The 24,392-nt window shown below is 33.9% G+C and overlaps 1 protein-coding gene across 1 annotated transcript; it reads left to right on the top strand.

The window, feature by feature from the left end:
• The first annotated feature begins 6,658 nt into the window (after window positions 1-6,658).
• LOC149209647 (WAT1-related protein At5g07050-like) lies at window positions 6,659-12,359 on the top strand. The gene is made up of 7 exons (XM_089398695.1): window positions 6,659-6,843; window positions 8,890-8,952; window positions 9,092-9,208; window positions 9,313-9,571; window positions 11,355-11,513; window positions 11,630-11,781; window positions 12,050-12,359. Exons 1-7 carry the CDS (start codon window positions 6,659-6,661, stop codon window positions 12,357-12,359), a joined length of 1,245 nt encoding a protein of 414 aa, XP_089254821.1.
• Window positions 12,360-24,392: the final 12,033 nt, after the last annotated feature.

The following is a 24,392-nucleotide window of genomic DNA, read 5'->3' as shown; positions in this document are numbered from 1 at the left end:
GTATGTTCCCTAACACTCCTACACCATTCTTGCCTTTAGGGATCATAGACTAAATGCATAGCCCTTTGAATCACCATCCACATCAATCTTTCCAAGATGTGGATCAAGATCTTCGCTAGAGTTAAAAACAATTTCATTTTGGCTAAAATTCATTCAAAAACTGTTGGGTAGCAACCCAACTAGTTTGCTTCAGTCATTCCTCCAATGGTTGTGATGACTCCCCATGCTCCATTGAAATTATCAAACTATAGTTCTAGGTGAAACACTCCTTCAAAGTATTACAAGTGTGTGTATCACGATCTCTCAAACCACGTAAAATACAAGCCTTGACACCTACAATAGTAAGAATACCTCATCAAATCAGAATAAAATGCTAAACCGACTAAAATTAGGATCTTCCAAACTAACTTGAACACTCAGGGTTGCCTCAAGGAACCAAGCACTTCTAAAGAATTGACTAAGTTATGGGCAACTATATATTCAACTACTCCAGCTAGGTGCTATGGCATTATGCACTATGGTTTCAATCTATTATAACAACAACACAGAATACAACATAACACAAACAAAAGAACCTACAAAATATCACAGTTGCTCAAATTATATTACAACGAGTTGTGAAACCATAAGAGTAGAGATGATTTGTGTGCTAAGTTCTCAAAAAGGAGGTCGTGTAGGTAAAGTTCCATGTACAATAGAATCCTCTAGATATTCAAGAGAACTTATACAATACAATGAACCAACAAATATAAAAGGAAAGATTTCATTCAAAAATTCAAGTGAAGCCTATGAGCATATACCTGAACAAGGAGGCTTCAAGAGGAATGATATTCTTGACATGAAAAGGTGGGCAGATCCATATGCTTTTATCCTTTTAAGGCCATGATCCTGGTTGTTGATAGCCAAGTTGTAATGTATGTCATGTTTATGGTTTGAAATCATTAGTGATCATGCCTTGCAACAATGTCTAAGCCATCCTACATAGGAGACATACTGACGGAAATAGTTAAATTATTAACAAGGATTGCCCATTATCCTATAATAATGGGCACAAGTATGTGCAAATCTCTTTGGCTAACATATGGTTGATGCCAAGAACATGTCTTGAATGATCTTCATGGAATAAATATAGTTCTAAAAACAATCAATTTATTGGCCTTTTCAGCTATAACGAGGTAGTAATAGATACCATTTTAAAGATTGACATATTTTTTTTCCCAAGAAAAAGAAAATACAAAATCAAGTGTTTAGCAACAAAAGAACATGCACTTCACGTCGTTGGAGAAAAATGACCCTGAATATAGTCGTAGTTTGTTGTTAATGAAATCATATTTTGCAATAAATAATATCTTTGAAATAGAATAAGTCTAAAAGTGTAGAGCATATATAAATTGTGTTACCGCAGGTGTTAATGTACTCTTTTCTCCAACTGTGCTTGTTGTCATTACATAAACTAGAGATACAGAGGAAGCATCTACACTAGCCTCTATGGCAAGTGAGTGATACCTGTCAAAGACTCAAATAAAATGTGAATATACCCTGCTTTGATGCACCATATAAAAATTTCTCTACACACTAAAGCGGCAAGCAAAGTTTTGTGCAAATACCCTAATGAAGGAATCCTGCCAGGCCAGCCAGTGACACCCAAAGAAACAGATAGTGGTAGACTTGTAGTACTACTTTCTGTTCTAGTTGTCATGGAAGGAAATAAAGCTAAATCTGTTTCTCTCTTTCATTTTGGTTTTATTGAACTCGTAATTCAAGAACTAATGCTGAAAGGATATATACATCTCTAAACAAATGAGATCTAATTTGAGCATACTTTTTGAGTCAAATCAAAACAGAAAGGGTTTGATTACCTAAACTGTTCACTTTCGGTCTCCAGTTAGTTATTGTTGTATACCCCTCTCCCTGGCATATGAGTTAAGTTGCATCCATTCAGTGGAAGGATGTTTTGGAAACTTTTGGTCTATTTCCTTCTGTATAAGTGATATGCCATTTGGGTACAGATTGTAAGGGATAAACTATAGTATCAAAAGTCTTTTGTTTGTAATACAACTTCTACATCAGAACTTTAACTAATGATTTTGAATGTTCGGAGTAAGCTTCTTCATGAGCTTGGCAATAAAATGTGCTAGTTCACATGTCTAAATTCTGTATATGGGGCTCAGAGAAGGTTACACAAGAAAGAAAGGGTTTTATGCAGATTACTTGTATATTGATCATTCATATAGATAAAAGTTAAAACCATATGTGTTACAACTTACATGTAATGTGTCGTTTCTACAGAGCTATGATCCTACATCCTTGTGATACTACTGTTAACGATATCTCTATATTGCTTGGAACTATTACTATTTTGCATATAGTGTGGTTGTTGCAGTTACTACTCATTTTTAGCTGCATTGCTTGATACTATAATCTAGGACAAGAGCCAACTCAATGGCTTTGCATTCTTTTCAAAAGGAAACGATAGCCTCAGAATCCAGAAAGGTAACAGAGGGCCCCACAAAAAATACAGGATTAAATCTCAACCAAAAGATCTGCGTTCTTCCTAGAGATTCTAAAGGGCGTTTCATCAGCTCTGCCAGAATGAATGGGGGAAATGAAGGTGAGATCTTATATTCTCGATGGAAACCAACAGATAGGCACAAGCCTATAAAGAGGTCAACGAATTCTGCAAAGACTTCTGCAGTCCACAATGAAACTAATTTTGTTATGAATGTTGCACTTTCAAATGCAAGATTTGGAAAATCAACTTCCATTCAGACATTGTTTCCAGTCCACAGGGATTACCATGGTGGGAAGAGATGCCTTTCATGGGATAAATGTATTCCTGAATTGAATGGTGTTGTGGCAGGACAAGCAGCATTTTCATCTGGGGATATCGAAATAGGTTCTGTTGGCATGGAAATTCCCTTTGCTAATACAAAATTAAATCATGTGGCAGCACCATTACCTGAAAAAGCAAGGGATCTCCCAAATTTTTTCATTCAAAGTAGATGCTCTGATTATGGTTATATAGGTTGGCCTCTAGATTCACAGGGGAACTTATCAAATATATTCTGAATACCTCTAATGGTGTTAATGAACTCTACAGGTTTTAGAATTATACAACTGGTAAGGAGCTTTTAGTTGCAGAATGTTTGAAGATTGGTCACTACAACTGTGGAGGCAGACAACAAGGGCATGGAGCATTTTTCTAGAGTGGCAAGTTATCATTTGATCCCATAGAATAACAAAATTCTTTTCTTGCTAAATATGACATCTTTTATATCCCTTGTGACAATGATTGGAACTGCAACAAGCTAATGGAATAACCCTAAACTATAACCTTACAGCCTCTCTTATACCGCTTTAACTGAGGCTTATGCCATTCGTGTTTATACCCAAATACTAGTTCGATGCAGAAATTGCTTGTCTACAGCTAGAGTAACTTCAATATGATTGGCCTTCAGATGGAGATCTGATTCACTCAATAGCAGTAGCAATGCTCCCACTATGTTCAAGCTTCAATCAGGCAAAATCAATCTTTTGCTTCCCAGCTGCTTAGTATTGCCTTGAATATCCACATAGGGCAGGGGCTAGTTGCCTCACAGCCTCTCTTGTTTTGATATGCCACTGACACTCTCTTATTCTAGGGGATACATGGGACTATTTCTCCAGATTGCAGGCGCTCTCTTATATTCCAAATCATAGAAAATATTACTTCAACTCAAAGGAGACTATGGCCTAAACATATTTAGTTGCTCCTCATTCATATTTTTTCCATTCTTCATCTATTTTACTATTGGACTTGCGTTTAATGCAGCTATTAATTTTGATGTATGTATGTTTAGAATTTTGATGTATCAAGTCAATGCTAGAGAGTAAGAACTTAAATCACAACGTAGTTAAGCCAATAAACTAGTGGGGATTTTTTGATCACTGAGAACACAGGTTTTGAGGGGACGATTGAAAGAAGGAATGCGCAGATAAAAGTGCATAATCATTTTTCTTTTTACAATGTAAGTTTTTGGTCACTTTAGAAATTTAGAAAATTGGAAATCATAAATATCTTATATAACACTACGATTTTCAAAATGTTCTATATTTAGTTAGTATCACATCAATCCAAACTCCATTACGTTATTGGTGAGCATTGCCTTTAGCAAGTAATCAAATCACCAGTAATCACATTTATTAAAACCATAGATTCTTTGGTGAAATAAGAATGGTGGGTTATTTGAAAGGGTCGATATTAGAAATAGTGTTGATAAAATAAGTAATAATTAACAATAATAAAATATTAAGTAACAAAATAGTATGTTGTATGATTATCTTGGAAATTTTTAATAGAGAAAATCTACATGAAATAAATATGAAATTTTTGGTCAAAAATACATTTTACAAGCGTGTGAGACCAAAAAATAATTTATAATGAAATAATTAACTTATTTAATAAGTTATACTACTTCAAATATCATGGGGAAACCATAAATTAAGGAAACTTTGAGTGTATAAACCCATTAACAACATTTAAGAATGACATGACATATCCATAACATATGGAGTGTGATAGCTAGTAAAGATAATGTGAAACCAATGATCTTATTTAATAATCGGATAACCTCCAATACTATTTAATAATTAAGTACATATGAATATTAATAAATTTTTAACTCAATTAATTTTTAGCCTTGTGAGGCGGACAAACTTTGTCTATATTGGAGTAGAACTTTCATATTATCAGATTTTTTTTGGATTAAATAAATTATAGGATTGAGATTTAATAAAAAAAAATATTATGTCATCTTTATATGAAAGGATATTAAATTCTAACCTAAATTTTAATAATTAGTCAATTTTTATTTTATTATTTTATTTCAAGCATTTTTTTTTAAAAAATTTTTAATTATTATTAAAGAAAAAGGAAAAAAAGTTAAAATTGAAAGTAACAATTACTATTAAAAAAAATAACATCAAAGAAACTTGAAAATAAAATTAAACTTCAAAAATAATAAATTTATTGATATTAATCAGTGATTTAACTTTTAACTTATATGACTATGTTACTACCTAAAATGTGATTCCACAACCACTTACATCCCATTTAATGGGCTGCATCTAAAAATAACATTAAAGAAAATTTGAAGATATAATTTAACTTAAAAAATAATGAATTTATTGATGTTAATTAGTGGTTGAAATTTTAACTTATATCATTGTGTTATTATATAAAAAGTTCTTTCGCCCCAACTTAGATCATACGTAATGTTCCCAATTTACATCATATTTAATGGGTTGCCTCTAAAAATAACATTAAAGAAAAAATTCTCGATTTGTGCTATTTAAACTAGTTTTTTGAGCTATTTGGGCACTTCTATTGTGCAGAGTTACCCAGCACACTTGGGATTTCAATGAATTCATGCCGGATTTCAGAGAAATTAGGCCTAAAAAATCCACTTGGAAAAGCTTCCAAAAAGTCGCACCAAAGGAAACTCATAAAGAGAATTGAAGATAGAATTTAATTTCAAAAATATTGAATTTATTGATGTTAATCAATAGTTTAGCTTTAGTGGTTTAACTTTTAACTTATATCATTGTGTTACTATATAAAAAGTTCTTCCACCCGAACTTACATCACATTCAATGCACTACTAAATGCATATTGTTTATGGTTTATTTTATAAAATAAAAAGAATATAGAGTTCAAGGAATAGTCAATAATTGGCAGTGATAGCGTTTTTTTTATTTGATAATAATAGTGTTCCAATCATGGTTTTTTATTGTAGAAATAGATTCAGCACCATCCTATTCAAACAAATTTTTTTATTTGATAATACTAGCTTTTCAATTATGTTTTTGGTTGTGGGAATAAAATTAGCACGACCTGAAATCTGCAAGCTTTTAATTGAAAAGACTTTATCAAAATCAATATAGATCACAGAAGTATAAAATCAAACATCCTCAACTTGACAAATATACCTGGAATTGCCATAAATTTCTACCCTATTTTCTCAAAATTTCATTATTTTTCCAAAAAGGACGCACTTTAAACTAAGGCCCAAGGAATTACCACTAGCGGATGTGTGACCCTACAACCGTCCCTACTACAATACATCAGCGCGTTAGGTGTGGAAGGAATGGTTCAGAGAGCACCCACATTCGTCCATTCGGCGAGTGATTTACAATTCGCACAGATGCTCCACTTAAGGAAAGGCCTCACAGCATAATGAGGCAGGAAATCAATTATGGTACGGGGCAAATCCGCCTATGTTATTCATTTGGGAAAAACAGAATTGGAAAACGACGGTTTCCCATAAAGTGAGTTTTGCTATAGAGGAAATGCCATACGGCATCGTCAGGTAGGAAATCAAATACTGTCTCAGGCAAATCCGTGTATGTTAATCATTTGTGGAAAGTATAATTGAAAGATTACAGTTTCATTTAGAGTTAAATTTTGCTATTCAGTAATTTTTCCAACAATGTTGACTAGAAAAATAAAAAATGTTGGGTTTTTGTTCATATGTAAACGTGGTTGGTAGGGTGAGATTAAGTTACCTGCAAGTGCAGAGAGGGAGGGAGCACTAGAAGCTCCATTACTGATTTGGAACTTGAAGAAGGGCAGGAAAGGAAGGTTGTTTCAGAAGTTCTTGCAGATTTGATTTGATAATCGATGAGGAAGCTAATTGAGAAATCAAAGCCTTATTTAGCGATGATATTTCTGCAGTTTGGATACGCGGGTATGAATATTATTAATAAAGTCTCTCTGAACAAAGGGACGAGTCACTTTGTGCTTGTTGTGTACAGGCAGGTTGTTGCTACACTAGTCCTTGCTCCTCCGGCCTTCCTTCTTGAAAGGTATTCATATCTGTCCTTACATAGCTGTCCTTACGTATTTCTGACATTTTATGAGTTAATATCAAACGGCAAGAACTACCGAGCATATGATAGGGCATTAAATGCGCACTTACATGCGCCTTTGATAGCCTGATAACACACGGTTATTATTTTTTATTTATTTAAGCACAGCGCGTGTGTTATATCATGTTACTGAGGGCACATGTAACCGGGTATTTAATGTCCTATGGTATGCTCGTTAGCTCTTGTCCTATCAAACTGCCTGACATATTTTGTCAGATTTGACCAAAGCTTTTTCATAATGATTAATGTTTTTTGAAAATAGTCATAAAGCACACATTTGAAATTATAAAAGCTCACAGTAAAAGTAAACAAATTAATGGAATTTTTTTTTTTTAATGAAGTCTTTGAGATTAATTATATTATAAATTGCTGGTCCACAGTTCGATCATTTAATATGGTTTATTTTTAAGACAAAGTTCTAAAGGTCCATCAACAATTTATGATATAATTAATCCTAAGAAAACACAAAAATCAAAAATCAAATATTTTTTTTTTTATTCTTTTCATAGTTTTATGATTGTATGTTTATTGTTAATGAAATTTTTAATTAAATTAAATTTATTTAAATATTTATTAAAATTATAATTTTTAATTTTATTTTTCTATTAATTAATTAAATTCATTTATACTTTAAAAAAACATATTTTAAATCACAATTACATTCATTTATACGTTAAAAAAACATATTTGAAATCACAGTTACCACATTCACACATTTAAACTAAATAATTCAATTTCGAATTCAATACAGTCAGAGAATTATTTTCCATTTCCCTTCGATCTGGTTGAAACAGTTGACTGATCCCCAACCTGATCAATTTTCCAGCATGTCCAGCGATGGCTCAGTTCCAGAAAGATTTTTGAGAGATTTTCTAAATATCTGATAAAAATCCTCTCTTCCTATTCCTCTATTAGGTTGGTGTGCGTAAAAGGTAGTTTTTTTGTTAATTGAGGTTGAGGGTACTCAAATCCTGTTGTGAGTTTCTATCTTTGTGGGAGTATATTTATATAGTATCCCCGAACTTGAAAAAAATAAAATAAAATTAGAAAATAGTGTAATCAAGGGCCAGGAATGCAATTAAAGAACAGAAAAAAAAGTTTTAAAATATTTATAAAATAATATTTTTTTAGTGTTTGTAATTTATATACTGATTTTTTCCATATTAATATTTATGTACTTAAATTTTTCTGAATTGTATTTACAATTTAGCAATTATATTTTAAATAAAAAAATGGAAGTGGAGACTATGTTTTAATAGCAAAAAACTAGTAACCTAAAAAATGTTTAATAAGAATATTAAAAAACATATCCAAAATAGCAAATAATTTAATAATAATAATTAGTAAATTATTATTATTAGTAGAGTTTATACTTTTTTACTAATTGGTCAATAACCTATTAAATCACACTCTAACTCACAAACACTATATTACTATTGATTTTTTTTTTTCCTTCTAATATTATTTGAATTAGAATCTGTTTATTGCTAAGAATTTTTATAATTAGAATCTATAATATTTGATTTAGCATCTATGTTATCTTATAGGGAAGAGCTTTTATCTTGGCAACCATTTTTGATCTTTTTCCATTAAATTCTAACCTACAATCACACAAATTAAATAATTACTAAATAATTATTTATCATATATGTATATGAAAAAAATATTTTTTTATTATAATGAATTTTTTTTTCACTTAAGTATCATGAAAAGGTTTTTATTATAAAATTCCTCTTACTAATATGGTAGAGATTGTAGAGATTCTTAGAAAAAAAGAATAGAGATTTCGATGAGATCATGAAAACTCCATGTGGCTTTTTTAATCACGCTCTTTTTTGGTCAGCCTTATGTCACTCAAATGTCGATATAAATAAATATAAAAGGATTTCGATCTTCCTGTTGTTTTTCCCACTTTGTATAAAGCAACCCTAAAGCAAGCCTATCCTGTGTGAAGCTTTACAACTAACAAACAATGCATTGCAGGAAAGTGCAGCCCAAGCTCACGTTTTACATCTTCTGCCAAATATTTGTACTGGGTTTGTTAGGGTAAGTATCATCTCTTTCTCATGGCAGGTTGCTTCTGCTTCATGCCATCCTCGCCCTCTATGATTGCTTCTATGAAGATTCTTGGGAAGTTATTTTAAGTTTGAACTAAATGTGGAATATTCTAAATGGGTGTCCGCAGGCCAGTGATAGACCAGAATTTCTACTACCTGGGTTTGAAATTAACTTCAACAACATATGCGTCTGCACTGAGTAATGTACTCCCATGTATGACTTTCGTGATTGCCCTCCTGTTCAGGTAATCAAATCACATCGTTCCCTCCATATCTCTGCATTAAAAACGCAAGCACTTTTCCTGCGACATTTTTTTCACGGTCCGATGTGATACCTGTATTTGTTTAGGATGGAAAGAGTGAATATAAAGAATATACGCAGTCAAGCAAAGATAATGGGTACGATCGTGTGCTTAGGGGGAGCAACGTTGATGACGTTATACAAAGGTCCTCTTCTTAAGATGTTTTGGTCTCCACATCATCAATACCCGAATGACAAGCGGGGCTCTACCCCAGTAGCAGTTAGCTCTGATATTAAAAGCCGTGTCGTGGGCTCCGGTTTCATAGTTGCAGGGATCCTTGCGTGGTCCCTCTTCTTTATCATACAGGTGATCGCCGATTTCTCATAATGTCTCTTTTGCTTTTGGGGTTATATAACTGAATATTCAATTATAATTTAAACAAGGTCATTTTTTATACGGATATTCCAGTATAATTTAAACAAGGTTATTTTTATTCGGGATTTTTGGAATATTTTAAAATCTGAAAGATATGAGTGAAGTTCATAGTTACCAAATCTGTCCGTATAAAAGAAAATGGTACACAAATTTGCTAATCTGGTTAGCTGAAATTCCGGGATTTTTGGAATATTTTAAAATCTGAAAGATATGAGTGAAGTTCATAGTTACCAAATCTGTCCAAAGAAAATGGTACACAAATTTGCTAATCTGGTTAGCTGAAATTCTATTAAATTCGTATATTAAAGGTTAATCTTAAGGTAGTTGGTGATGGTGCAAGATGCCTTTTGAATATGTTCAAAAGGATTATTCATTAGCTATTATAAGATGCTCTAAACAGAAATAGATAGAGGCGGGATGACATATATAAAGAAAGAAATAAAATGACAATCAGAAAAAAGGAAAAAAATTGAAAATAAAAGTCAAAATTGGAAAATTGTGTTTTTTCAATCTTAAATCTAAAAGAAGACAAGAAAGAAAATGTGTGAAAGTGCTTCATTTATTCATTGTTATAAGATGCTACTCACAGAAATAGATATAGGTAAGAAAATGTGTGAAAGTGCTTCATTTATTCATTTTTATAAGAGGCTACTCACAGAAATAGATATAGGTTGGATGATCTATACAAAGAAGGAAAATGAAAAGTTAAAAAGGCAAAACAAAATAGAAGGTAAAAGTCATATTAGGGAAATTTTGTTTTTTCAATCCTGGGAAATAAGAAAAAGGATAAAAGGAATGTGTGAGGTGGTTTAACTTTAAGAATGATTGGTTTTTATTTATGGAGGGATTATAGATAAATAAGTTTTCAATATAGATTTTATAAATTTATATTTATTACATAAATAAGTTTTTTAGTTTCAAATGAAGAAGGATAGGCATCAAAGTTTTCAAAAAAATTTAGAGAGAAAAAATGAATGGTAGAAATTTTAAATAAGTTTATTAGTAAGATTGTTATAGTATTTAAAATTAATAAAATTTATTCAAATTCAAAATAAATTTTTGGAAAAAACTAACAAAAAAAACAAGTCTTTATAATATCTATTATAAAAAAGATAGAAATTGAATTTTTTCCATTTAAATTTTATGATAATGAAATGAAATTCGAACCAAATATTCAGTCTGCAATGGACATAAACAATCTTGTAGACTGTTTTCATATCTTTATTTTAATTGTAAATTTTTAAATATTTTAGACTGTAATAATATTAGTTGTAAGATAGCAGCATTCTTGCTATTTATTACCCTTTATATGTCTACACCGGCTCGGCTCACTTACTTGAACTTATAATAACATTGTTGGACGGGCTGGGCTTTCAAAAAAACTTGCTTTATGAATGCTTAGTTATCAAACTATTGATTGATCTTTCGAGCGGGCCGGGCGAATCCTGGCTGGATACTATTGATTATGAATTCTTACAGCTTTCCTATAACCTTTATATCCCTACTTGCTTTCAGTTTAGTGCCTCATCTATCCACCTACCATACCGCCTTCACCCTAGGATATGGAGGGAGGACAGAGTGCTGCCTGCCCAACCCATTGAACTTCAACTAAAACAACAATAATATTGATAGAAATATTCTCAAATCTACCATTAAAATAAATTCAGGTTTCACATCATCAGACTTCTTATCACTCTAATTCATGATTATGCAGGCTGCAGTCCTTAAAAACTATTCTGCGCAACTCTCCCTGGCGACCTTGATATGTTTTATAGGGACGCTACAAGCAACCGTTCTCAGCTTAGCATTCGTACGTGATCCTTCCAAGTGGGCGTTGGGGTGGGACATCAACCTTCTAACTGCAGTCTACTCTGTACGTTTGGTTTTTTTTTTCTTCTTTTCTGGCATGCAGTCTGCATTTAATTCAGATTGGGAGATCACATATGAAGGTAATTTATAGCGTAGAGTAATTAATATTGCTGGGCGCAGGGGGTGGTGGCATCAGCGGTTGCATATTATGTGCAAGGTCTGTGCATGCGCGTAAAAGGACCTGTTTTTGCTACGGCATTCAATCCTTTGATTGTGATAATCGTAGCAGTTATGGGATCCATTATTCTTTCTGAGAACATTTATCTGGGCAGGTTTGTGATTTCTAATATTTTTTAAATTCTTTTGATTATCTATTTTGATTGTAAATTGTAGAAATATTTCTCAATTTGATAAACAGAAGCAAAATCTGTTGTTTGATCTAACTTCTATTCATTAAATTCCCTGCTATTCCAGAAATCTACCATCACAATTAGCTTTAACCTTACTTCTATCTATAATTATAAGCATGCCGGGAATAATAGTAACTACAAATTGCATTATTTAAAATGCTAATTAATTTCAGTGATCCACTTCGAACAGTGTGTTGGGAGGAGTTTTGATCACAATAGGGCTATACGCTGTCCTGTGGGGAAAATCGAAGGATAGCGACATCTCAACGGATAAAAATTGCTCGGAGGTGCCTTACGCTGTCCTGTTGGGAAAATTGAAGGATAGCGACATCTCAACGGATAAAAATTGCTCGGAGGTGCCTTCCAATTCTCAAGTGGTGCAACCCAAAAATGAAAATAAGGCAGATGACATAGAATATGCCTCCAACCAGGCGGTGAATAAGGGATCTGAAGCTCCTGAAATCAATTTTATTCAACAGAGTACGGGGGATTACTGTTAATTTGTAATTAGGAAATAGAAGTTTTCATTTTGGCGTATGGTCGTGGAAATCAAAATAGGGATTTGGAATCAGTATTATTATGATGTATTCTAGAATTTGTAGGCGTTTAAAGTCTTATTATATAGTTTAGTTACTAGTGTGAGAAATATGTGTAATTTTGGTAAGTTTTTTATTTTGGTTCACACTTATTTTTAAAAACTATTATTAATAATAATAATTTTAATGTAAATCAAATATTTCAATATGTAATATTAAATAATGTTTGGTAGATTTAAAAATATATTTATATTAAAAAACAATTTTAATGTGAAAATATGATTTTTAAATAAAATATTTAAATGGTTGTGTTAAACAAAATATTTTTATACCATGTATATATTAAAACATTTCATGTAATTTAACTATTTTAGATTTTGATAAAAAAAATTTAAGACAAATTTGTTTCAAATATAGCAAAAGATTGTGTAAAATTGTGAATTTAAGTTATTCTATCTACACAAATCAAGTATCCAAAAAAGTTTGTCTTTAAATTCGTTTCTGGGTTCAAAATTGCAATTTAAACAATAAAAATTTGCAACTACGATATATCTAAACAATGAAAAACTAAACATTAATATATCAAAATAAATATATAAATATAGAGAGTGTGTAAAGATCCATCTCAATCACAATTTTATCGTAGGTAGAAAAAAAAGTTAAAAACTTTAAAAATATTTATATTTAATAAATCTATACTTCTAAAAATATTTTCTTTCATTCAAACTTCCTATGAAGTTATCCCAAAGGTCAGCATTCCAAGCTAAAGTAGATGATTTTTCGGAGATTCATATGAAGTTATCCCAACGGTCCCCTCGTTTAAAGCCAAAATCGCTCTAATTTGAGAAAAAAATACGATAATTCGACAATTTGATTCGTATATATTCGGTTCGGTTTACGGGATTAGTTAATCGTCAGCATGAAATAATTGTAAGTGCAGAATTTTTTTTTCTTTGTTCTTCAATTTCATTGTTGGCTTTTAAGTGTTTAGGAAGTTAAAGCAAAAAATGAATTTTGAGCTTCGGAGTTAGCCAATGGAATGTGTAAGCATTAAATTTAGGAGAAATTTTATATAAATATGTATTAATGGTTAAATGAATTTAGATAAATTTTAAATTTAAGGAAAGATTTTAGATTACAGTTTTGAATTTTGAAAATAAAATAAATTTTGGAATGAAAAGTTTTATATAAATTTTTAATATTTAATTTTTTTTTTATAAGAGACGAACCTTTTATTAATCTGATCAAATTACATAATATACAGAGTGTCCCAGACAGCAGGGGCGGCAAAAAACCATGGACCGCTGCTCAAAGAGGTTTCTATAAACAGCTCAAAGTGGTTCCTACTGCATCCACTAGACGGACCCGAAGGCAACAATAAAAAGTCCACTAAACCGAATCCTCGTCATTGAATACATAACCCCGATCCAACGACCAACAATCAAAGGGACCCACAAAGGGACCCACAATTGTGCAACAAGCATAACCAATCCTAGCCGTTGAAAGCAAAGTCCCGAACCAATGGCCAGCGGGGATATCACATGGACGAGAAGCACGGAGGTTAACCGCGCGATGAGAGCGGTTTTCTCTCACCTCTTGTTGCCACGTGTTACCCCCTGAGTGGAATCACATGCATCTTCCACAATACCAGATACCAGCCATGTCCCACGCGATATACCACATAAGGTTTTGGGGTTTTGTGTTCATGGTTTCGTGGAAAGCCCGGGGCCCATACAGGGACCCACAATGGACCCCACTGCCCCTTGCACACGGACCTGACCGCAACTCTAAACTGGGTCCAATAAACAGCAACAGGTCCGGAACCCTAAGGCAACAAGCACGACCCATCTCAGCAGTTGAATACATAATCTCCATCCAACAATCATCAGGGATATCGCATGGACGAGAAGCATGGAGGTTAACCACACGATGAGAGCGGTTTTCTCTCACCTCTCGATGCCACGTGTTACCCACTGAGTGGAATCGCATGCACCTACCAAAATACCAGATACCATCTAAGTCCCATGTGAAATACCACTTATGGTATTGAGTTTGTGGTTTCGCGAAAAAGCCAGAACATTCTCGTAGACCTTGTTGAGCCTTCTGCGTGGAGTCGCCAATAGAAACCTGCTGAGGCAAATACACCCAGGCAATCCGTTCTACATCATTGCCCAACTTGAACCTTCATCATTCATCCAAAAGTTAACAAAGTTGTGGAGAGCAACCATATCCCAAAATCGTAGACAAATTAGGTGATATTATCCTCACTCCTATCTCCCAAATCCCTTCGATCAAAACTGTTCATAGATAAATCCCAATCTTTGGTTGCTAAGATGTAACAGTCCTCTCGCAGTTTTCCTTCAGGTAACAACTCCCATGCATATCGAGAACTCATGTCCTTATTGGCCACACCTTCGTTGGCCAACCGATCTGTAAGCATATTTGTCTTCCTTCTAACATGAAAAAATCTAATTGTTTTAAGGGTCTGCAAGTGAGAGTGGATACGGTGAAAAACCTGCAGCAGCTTCCAGTGCTTTGACACTTTATCTGGCGAAGTTCCATTGTGAATCTTCTTGGCTGCTTTGATGATCAAATCCAAATCTTCTTCAATGATAACATTCTGTAAATTTGCCTCCACCATGATTTCCAATCATTGATCTAAAGCCAGAAGTTCAACCATGTTATTGGTACCGTTTTCCAAGTGGCCATGGAAGATGTATTTTGTGTGCCCCTGAGGATCTCTTATAGCACTCCCAAAGCCAGCTTCCCACGGATTGCCCTTAGAAGGTCCATCAATGTTTATTTTGAAGAAGCCCTGAGGAGGGGGCTACCGTCTACTGGCCCCTGTGCTAATTGTTCTCACTTCCTTCCTTATTCCTTGAGGATTAATTGATTGAAGACCCAAATTAAGAATAATAATCTCCTCGTGAGGCAAAGGAGGATTCATGGGAATTGACCTCAAAAGGCTCTTAACTGTCTCTTTAAGTTGTATTAGAATTTAATTGATTATATGTCGGGGTTCACTAGCTTTATTTGTGAAGATTTTCCTATTGCATTCTTTCCAAACATTCCAGATAACAAAGCCTGGTACTAGCATCCAAGCTTTGTTGATGATCTCATTCTCTAATAAGTTCTTCCTCCAGTTTTTCAGAGTGTTGGATATGCTAACACTGTCCCTGTCGGTTTGTCGAAAGTTTGAGGCCACCCAGTCCCACACCTTAGCAGAAAAGGATCAAAGGTTGAGTAGGTGTTCAATCATTTCCTCATGTGAGCCACATAGGTGACATTTGGAAGGGCCAATGAAGCATTTCTTTAGTAGGTTTTCCCAAGTTAGGATCTTCCTTTGATGCACAAGCCAGATAAATAGCTTTATTTTCATCTAGTGAAGAGTTTGCCATAGTTCCTTCCATACTTTATTAGCATTTACAACGTTGAATCCCGTGGTTGCCTGTTTTGCCTCTTTGAGGTTAAAGTTACCTACGTTATTCTCCCCCCATCTTAATTGGTCATGTGAGGAGGAAACCAGAATCTGTTTGTGCTTTAAGTGCATGGTGAGAGCCTCTGCCATGGCCTTCAAAGGATTCTCATCAATACAACTTAGTTCCTTACACTTCCTCCATTTTTCATTGTTCCTTCCCTGGTCCCAGAAATCTTTTACCATTAATAGGCCTTTGCTATCTGTGTCTTTCTTGAGTGTTGCGAGGTCAATCCTGTTGAGGATGAGTTCCTGTTGCCAACTATCCTCCTAGAATTGATCTTGGTCCCTTGCTCGGATTTCCCAAAAATAATGCTGCTGAACAATGCTTTTGTTCTCCCAAGCAAGGTTCCATATGTGTGATCCTCTGATTTGTCCTGTCATTCTAATAAGATCCTTTTCCTGCTAGTTCTTGGCGTACTTTTGTTTCCAAAGCTTGGCCCAGGGGGAATTCGGCTCCTTGATCCATTGCCACCAAAGCTTAGCTCCCGAAATTTTACTAAGAGTTTCTGGATCATGCAGTCCCAAGCCACCATGGATTTTGGGCTTGCAGATCTTGTACCAGGCAACTAAAGCCTACTTTTTTTCTCTTCCCCTTTACCTCATAGAAAGTCCCTTTGAATGCTACTTATATATTGCTTAATACCTTGAGGAGCAGGGATAGTTGCAAACATGCAAATGGGAATGGCTTGCAAGAACGCCTGTGTGAGCACAAGTCGCCCTGCTAAGTTTAAAGATCTGCATGTCCATTTTCTGATTTTGTCCTAAAGTTTATTTAAAATTGGTTCCCATATTTTCTTGCTGAGAGGTTTATCAATAAGAGGAATGCCAAGATATTTGGAAGGCAACTGATCCCTTTGAAAACCCATAATTCTGGTAATGTTTCCCTGTATAGCAATATTAGTGTTAAAGAAAAAAACTTCGGACTTGTTTTGGCTTACCTCTGTGCCTGCTGCCATAGCAAAGTCGTTTAAGATATCTTTGATTTCCCTTGCTTCCCTAACTGTGGGTATGCCCTATAGAATAGTATCATCCACAAATTGTTGATGAGTGTTAGCCTCTCCATCCGGGGTGAGCTTGATCCCGTGAATTCAACCTTGAACATTTGCCATTTTGATTGCCCTGCCTAGCCCTTCCATCATGAGGACAAAGAGGAAATGGCAGAGTGGAGCGCCTTGTCCGAGCCCTCTAGAAGGTGTGAATGTATTTGAAGGGGCTCCATTAAGCAGAATGGAAAAGTTGGTCGTGGTGACTAGTGCCATAATCCATCTTATCCAATTTTGGTTAAATCCATATGCTTTCATAGTAGCTTTGATATAAGACCAGTTGAGTTTGTCATATGATTTCGCAATGTCCAACCGAATAATCATGCCTTCTTGCTTGTTGCTTTCGAGAGACTGTACCACCTCATGTGCTTGGATGATGTTGTTAAGAATTTGTCATCCTTCCACATAGCCTATTTGCTCTTCTGAGATGAGGGAAGGTAGTAGGGACTTGAGTCTATTGGCTACCACTTTGGAGATGATTTTATACACCACATTACATAAGGCTATGGGTCTAAATCCATCCGGAGTCATAGAGTTTTCCTTTTTGGGGATTAAAGTTATGAAGGAAGCATTCAGTACTTTCAGAACCTTTTTGTATTTTCTTGAGTCTTCCACAACTTCGAGGATATCCTGTTTGACTGTATCCCAGCAGGCTTTGAAGAAATCAACATTGAATCCATCCGGGCCTAGTGCTTTTCCACTTTGCATTTCCTTGATCACCTCACTAACCTCCTCTTCCGAGACTAGCCTATTGAGATTGTGGTTGTCCTCTCTAGTGACCAACTTGGGGATATACTGGGTGAACTGATTAATGAACCTAGATCTATCCTCCATTGGCTCCTTTGCAATATTAGAGAAGTGTTGTACTAGATTTGATTCCATGTCCTTGTGGGAGACAAGCTCAACACCCTGAGAATCCTTAATCTTTGTGATTCTATTATGTGCCCTATGGGCCATAGTGGATTTGTGGAAGAACTTAGTATTTCTTTCTCCCTCTTTGATCCATTGAATCCTAGATTTCTGTCTCTAGAAAGTTTCCTCTTGTAAGCATCGATCCTCCCATTCTTCCTACAAAGAATTAGTTAGCTTTTGCCTCTCTTCATTGAAGCCCTCTGTGATATTTATCTGATTGATTTCCTGGAGTTTTTGTTTAGTCTCAATTCTAGCCTTGAGGATATCGCCAAATTCTCTTTTGTTCCAAGCTTTAAGTTTGGATTGAATATATTTCAGTCCCTTCTGGAGCATGTACATTTTAGTGCCCTGAATATTCAGATCCTCTTTCCACCATTTGTCAATGTTACTGGTGAATTTGGGGTGTGAGAGCCAGGCATTCTCGAATCTGAAGGGCTTGTTCCTCGGAGTGCCCATAAAGGTAGCTTCTAGCTGAACTGGCCAATGATCTGAACCTCCAAAGGGTAGAATGGATGCTGTGATGGCTGGTCCTGCGAGGAGAAGATCCTCAGAGACAATAAATCTATCATGTTTTGAAGCCACTTGAGAAGCCCCTCCCCTTTTGTTGTTCCATGTGAAGGTTCCATTTATTGTCTCGGTGTCCACTAGTCCCATGTTCATGATGAAATCTTGGAAGGCTTCAGAATCTCTGCCTAGTTGTCTAGTGCCTCCTTTTTTTTCTAAAAGAGATCTTATCATATTGAAATCACTTGCAACTATCCAAGGCATATTGGGATATCGTGCTCTTATATTTTCCAGGGAGCTAAGAAGCTTGAGTTTATCTACTTGCTTCTGAGGTCCATAAACATTTGTTATCATATATGTTTCCTTATCACCTACTGGACTGCACACCAAAGATAGATAGTTCCTGGATGCTTCAGCATCCAAGATTCCAAATTTCTGTGGATCCCACAGTGTAAGAATCCCACCTGCCGAGTTATTTGCCTTGACCTCTAAATACTCATACTTGATTAACCATTTATTATGAATTTCTCTTATTTTCTCCATTGAACATTTGGTCTCTTGAATAAAGACCATGTCTGGTTTTTCTTCTTTAATTCTGTTACTCAGATTCCTTTGTTTCCTTCTACTACCTAAACCTCTAATGTTCCATGTTGTAAGCTTCATTAAGAAAGGTTAGTAAAGGAATAGCTGGTAAGATCTTTCATCTTACCTGAGTTAATCAGTAGTTTTCCACATTCGTTTAGCAATTCATTCTGTCTTTTCCTTCTTGAGTTCTTTGGAGATTGTGCCTGTGAGTTCTCCATAGTTTTGACCCCACTTTTCTCCTGGCTTTCATGGTTTCTCTTGACACCAGTTCCCTTCGATTGTGCCCTCCAATGAAAGAGCTGTTGAACTCGATCATAGTCTTCTCTTGGCAATGAGTCCACTCCTTTCTTCCTGCCTTCTTCCAGAAATAGTTCTAGATCTAGATTTTCCCTGTCTAGAATCTCCTGTAGTTCATGGTCCTCTGTTCCTACCTCACTTAGAGTCATCTCATAGTCTTTACTGATCTCCATGCAGCTTGGTAGATCCTCCTTCTGTTGGTTGTTTACTGTGATATCCTCCATTTCAGCTTCCGTTTCCTGCTCCTTGGATGCATTCTCCCTGTCCTGGACTATCTCCACGTTCTCCTCTACTTCCTCTAGGATTTTGAAACTATTGTGTCTTGTATTTCTATCTTCACTGCTTTTCTTGTGTGACTGTTTACCCCCTTTCCCTTTGGCCCCAACCTTGGTAAAACCCTCGTGATCTCTATCCAAAGATGTTTTCCCATTGCCTTCCATATTTTTTGTTGGGCAGTCTCTAAATAGATGGTAGTGTTCATGACATTTGCAGCACCTGAAAGGTATATGCTCATAGTCCGCCGATTGCACCCAATCTTCATCATATACCTCTAAAATTATTGCTTGTGGAAGGGCTCCAGATAGATCCATTTCCACACATATTCGGGAAAAGGAGGTGTATTTACCTTTGAGAGTTGCCTCTGATATCTTCAAAAAATGCCCCAACTTGTTTCCTATGGTTTTCAAAGATTCTGGGAGCTAGTAATCCAGAGGTAGTGAGTATAGTCTGATCCAAACCAATACAGATGTAAATGTTTCACGTTTCGGGACAAAGTTCATCATCCATGGCCGCACGTAGAGTCTTTCCGCAACATAGAAATAAGGCCCCCCTTCAAACACAATATCTTTTTCCTCTAGGTTTGCGAACACCACCGTGAAGAAGCCCTTAGAACCCAAATGTAAATGTATTTCTCCCTTTGGCTTCCAGTGGCTCCTAATCCAGATGTGTAATGCCCTCTCCGTTGGCCATAACCCCATGAACTTGCAAATGATCGCATGTTCTTTCATATGGTCCCTATGTGCTTCAATCGCAGGATCACTCAATATGACCCAAGGAATGATGCTCGATTTGGGTTTGCAAACTCCCGTAGTTCTTGTGGAATTATTTTTTCCGCTACTGCCTCCCTTCTCCTTTTCTTTACTTGTTTCCTGTTGATTCCCTTCCTGATCCTGGGATTCGTTTCTTCCAACTGTCTCCTTGCCTCTTGCTTCTACAATCTTTCCTGATGGTTTTTTGAAGTGCTTCGCTCCTGCTTCCTTGCCTCCTTCTATGACTACTTGACTATAGGAGGGAGTGGCGCTCCCCCCTGCACGTCCCGCCATGGAACCATAATGCAAAACCCTAGTGTCACCTTCAATCCTCGTTCCAGTTGCAGACCCCTCAAAAATAAAAGACATATTAAAACCAAGAAGAAGAATCTAGGATAACAGATATCTTCACTAATCCATTGTGAAGAAATTGTTTTGAGATTCCGAGACCTTAATATTTAATTTTAAAATATGTATTAATTGTTAAATAAATTTAGATAGATTTTAAATTTAGGGAAAGATTTTAGATCATTTTTTTGAGTTTTGAAAATATATATATTTGGGAAAGAAGAGTGAAGTGTAGTTTTTTTTGGTTATTGGTGAATTGTCATTTCAAAATTGTTTGTATTTGTCAAAATTGATAAAAATTATTTAAATTTAAAATTAAGAGAAATAAAATGAGCAAAATTTTTACTGTGATAAAAAGAAAATTATATATTTCTAAATATTTATGTATTAGAACTAACTCTCATGAGCTCCAATTTAGTCTAGTATGGAAGAAATATTGAAATGTCATGTTACATAAACATTTTGATTTTGTAACATTACATAAAAATAAAATAAACAAACTTATTCATTATAATTTTGATCTTTGAAATTAAGATGAATCTAAATTTATTATATGTTAAGTCTCATAAATTTTTTTATCAATCTAATTTTTTTTTCCAATTTATATTAAAAATATATTAATTTTTTTGATATATATACACAAAATATAAAATATAAATTAAATTAAATTAATTTTCTATATAAAATTTAAATTAAATATTTTACTTGAAATAAAAAGTTAGATTAAATATTTTACTCTAGATTGTTAATTTTAAAATTATTTTTCAAAGTGTAAATTGTTAATTTTAAAATTATTTTATTATTTTATTTTTCAAAATAATTAACCGTTTTAATTATTTCATTATAACTAATTTTTTTGATATTTTTTTTTTTTATCGATTAGTTGGATCTTCGAGCGGCTGTGGTGACTAATCTTGGATCTAATCTTGGATCTGTGGTGACTAATCTTGGAAGTAATCTTGAATCTGCCCAAAGCTCCAATGGTTCTTGTTTTTTTCCTTTCCGGGCTGTGTTCTGGTCAATCAGCTGTGTTCACCAATAGAAATATAATAGTGTCACTGATAGAAATACACTAGGCCAGTTTCATACACCTCTATAAGACATCTGACTTCTAAACTACTTCACCAATAGAAATACATTTCCACACTAGGCCAGTTTCATATACCTTTAAAGACATCTGATTTCTATAATACTTAGATTTACGCCTCCACCATTAGATATATAGGACAATGTCTTAACCCTCTCTAAAAGGTAATGTACACTTCTCATACTATTTTCTCATAAAATAGTATGGGGAAGCAAGCCTATTGGAACATTTGATTTCCAAAGTGTAAACATTTAGGTATATAGGCTAAGGTCTTAATTATATATGATTCACAATATGTACTCGTCTCCTCAAGTGAAAAACAGGGCTTTTGGAATTTAGATGTTATATACTGAATTAATTTTACCCTATATCTGATTTATCATATCTATATTAATATTGTGAGAGATTATATATATATATATATATAAAAAAAAAACAAAAAAAGAAAGAGTAAGGTAAGTGCAAGCCCAAGCATAGCACTAAGCATATTTACTTTGGAATCGTCGAACATCGTAATATCATGAGGTATTATTAACATAGAAAAACATAATATATTGGAATTTATATATCAATATATAAGAAGGAAAATTGAATAGATGTTTTAATTAATGTGATGTGTAAATTGAATATATATTAATAATTTTTTTAGCAAACAAAATAAGTGCAAGGGAATTACATGTTTTTAATTTTTTTGGGTAGGAAGATTTCAAATACAAAGTTTTTACTTCAAGGCTAAAGATATAACTTTTCATTGCAATGAAAATACAAGTAGTATGAAGAAGCTATGTAATGTCCATGCTTAATGTTGAAGTGATTTGTGGAATGTGTTATATAACAATATGATATTGATTAGTTGGATCTTGGAGCGGTTGTGGTGACTAATATTACTAATCTTGGATCTACCCACAGCTCCAATGGTGCCTATTTTTTTTCCTTTGGAATCTGTTTGTGGGTTGTGTTCTGGTCAGCCGAGTTTGAAGCATTCTGCAAGAGGTAGGCTCCAGGTGATCCTCACTTGTGAGCTCCTCTTAGTTTTCTCAAGAATTCTTGTTTGTCTTCTTTTGTTTTGCTTTCTTTACGGATAAATGTTATGTATCGGTTGTGTTCACCAATAGAAATATAATAGTGTCGCTGATAGAAATACCCTAGGCCAATTTCATACACCTCTATAAGACATATGATTTCTAAAGTACTTACATTTCCACCTCCACCATTAGATATATAAGCCAATGTCTTAACCCTCTCTTAACCGTCTCTAAAAGGTCTGATTTACATAATGTACACTTCTCATAAAATAATATTGCGAAGCAAGCCTATTGGAACATTTGATTTCCAAAGTGTACACATTTAGGTATATAGGCTAATGTCTTAATTATATGTGATTCACTACATGTACTCTCTCCTCAAATGAAAATGAGGTCTATTAAAATTTAGATGTTATATACTGAATTAATTTTACCCTATATTTGATTTACTATATACAGAGTATTGTGAGAGATTTTATATATATATATATATAAAGAGTAAAGCAAGTGAAAGCCCAAGAATAACACTAAGCATATTTACTTTGGAATTGTCGACCATCATAATAGCATGAGGTATTATTAGCCTAATAATTATAATATATTGGAATTTATATATTGATATATAAGAAGGAAAATTGAATAGATGTTTTAATTAATGTGATGTGTAAAATGAATATATATTAACAATTTTTTTTGGCAAACAAAAGAAGTGTAAGAAAATTAGTTGTTTCTTAATTTTCTTGGGTAAGATTTTCAATTACAATGTTTTTACTTCAAGACTAAAGATATATATAAAGATATAAATTTTCATTGCAATGAAAATAGAGGTAGTATGAGGAATCTATGTAATGTCCATGCTTAATGTCGAAGTGATTTGTGGAATATGTTATATAACACCATAATATGAATCCGATGTGTAATTTTCATGTTTATAAATCAAATTATAAAAAAATAAAAATAAATCCTTAGTGTATGAAATAATACAAAGAATTAATTAACACACATAGTAGTATAAGTCTGGTGTCTTTTCAGCATAAAGAGATTTTCGTCTCAATCTATTTTTGATCTTCCAAGTGCTTAATAGGTGCTTAATAGACCCCAAAATAGGATGGCCAATAAAAGAGAACTGAGTTATTCGAAACGCATTTAAGATGAATGGCCAGTTTAGTACTTACAAGTGGAATTAGTATACAAGAGATTATCAAGTAATATATAAGAAGGTTGGGCTAGCTAGCAAATCAAACTTATGTATAACCTAATGAAAAACAAATTTAATAAAGAGAAATCAACATCATTGCGACAATATCTCAACATCCTATGGCCTCTTAATTCTACCCTTGGTAATGCATTTCACATTTCACACCATACAGTTGTTTAGAGTAGTGTTGTTGTCGAACAATTTTGGATTGCATTAGTGTTGTTGTTGAACAATTTTGGATTGCATTATATGAAGCTACATGAAGAGGATACTCATCCCTTCTCTTAGAAGAGGCTTCATATATGCAAAATCAGAAGTTAAAAATGTTAGTACAAGTTGAGTGTTTGTTTAACTAAATCTAAGCACAAATTATATCTCATGAAAAATATCACATCTCCTAAACTTTAAAGATTCCTTAGTTTGGTACATTTTCCATATCACAAAATTCAACCCATTATCAATAGTCATTGAAACTTTAGAATAAAAAAAAGA

Source organism: Pinus tabuliformis, chromosome 1_2 (genome assembly GCF_031772625.1).
Source record: "Pinus tabuliformis cultivar Carrire ecotype Pingquan chromosome 1_2, CPIR1, whole genome shotgun sequence".
In the NCBI taxonomy this organism is placed as follows: Eukaryota; Viridiplantae; Streptophyta; class Pinopsida; order Pinales; family Pinaceae; genus Pinus; species Pinus tabuliformis.
This window is presented reverse-complemented; position numbering and strand designations above follow the sequence as displayed.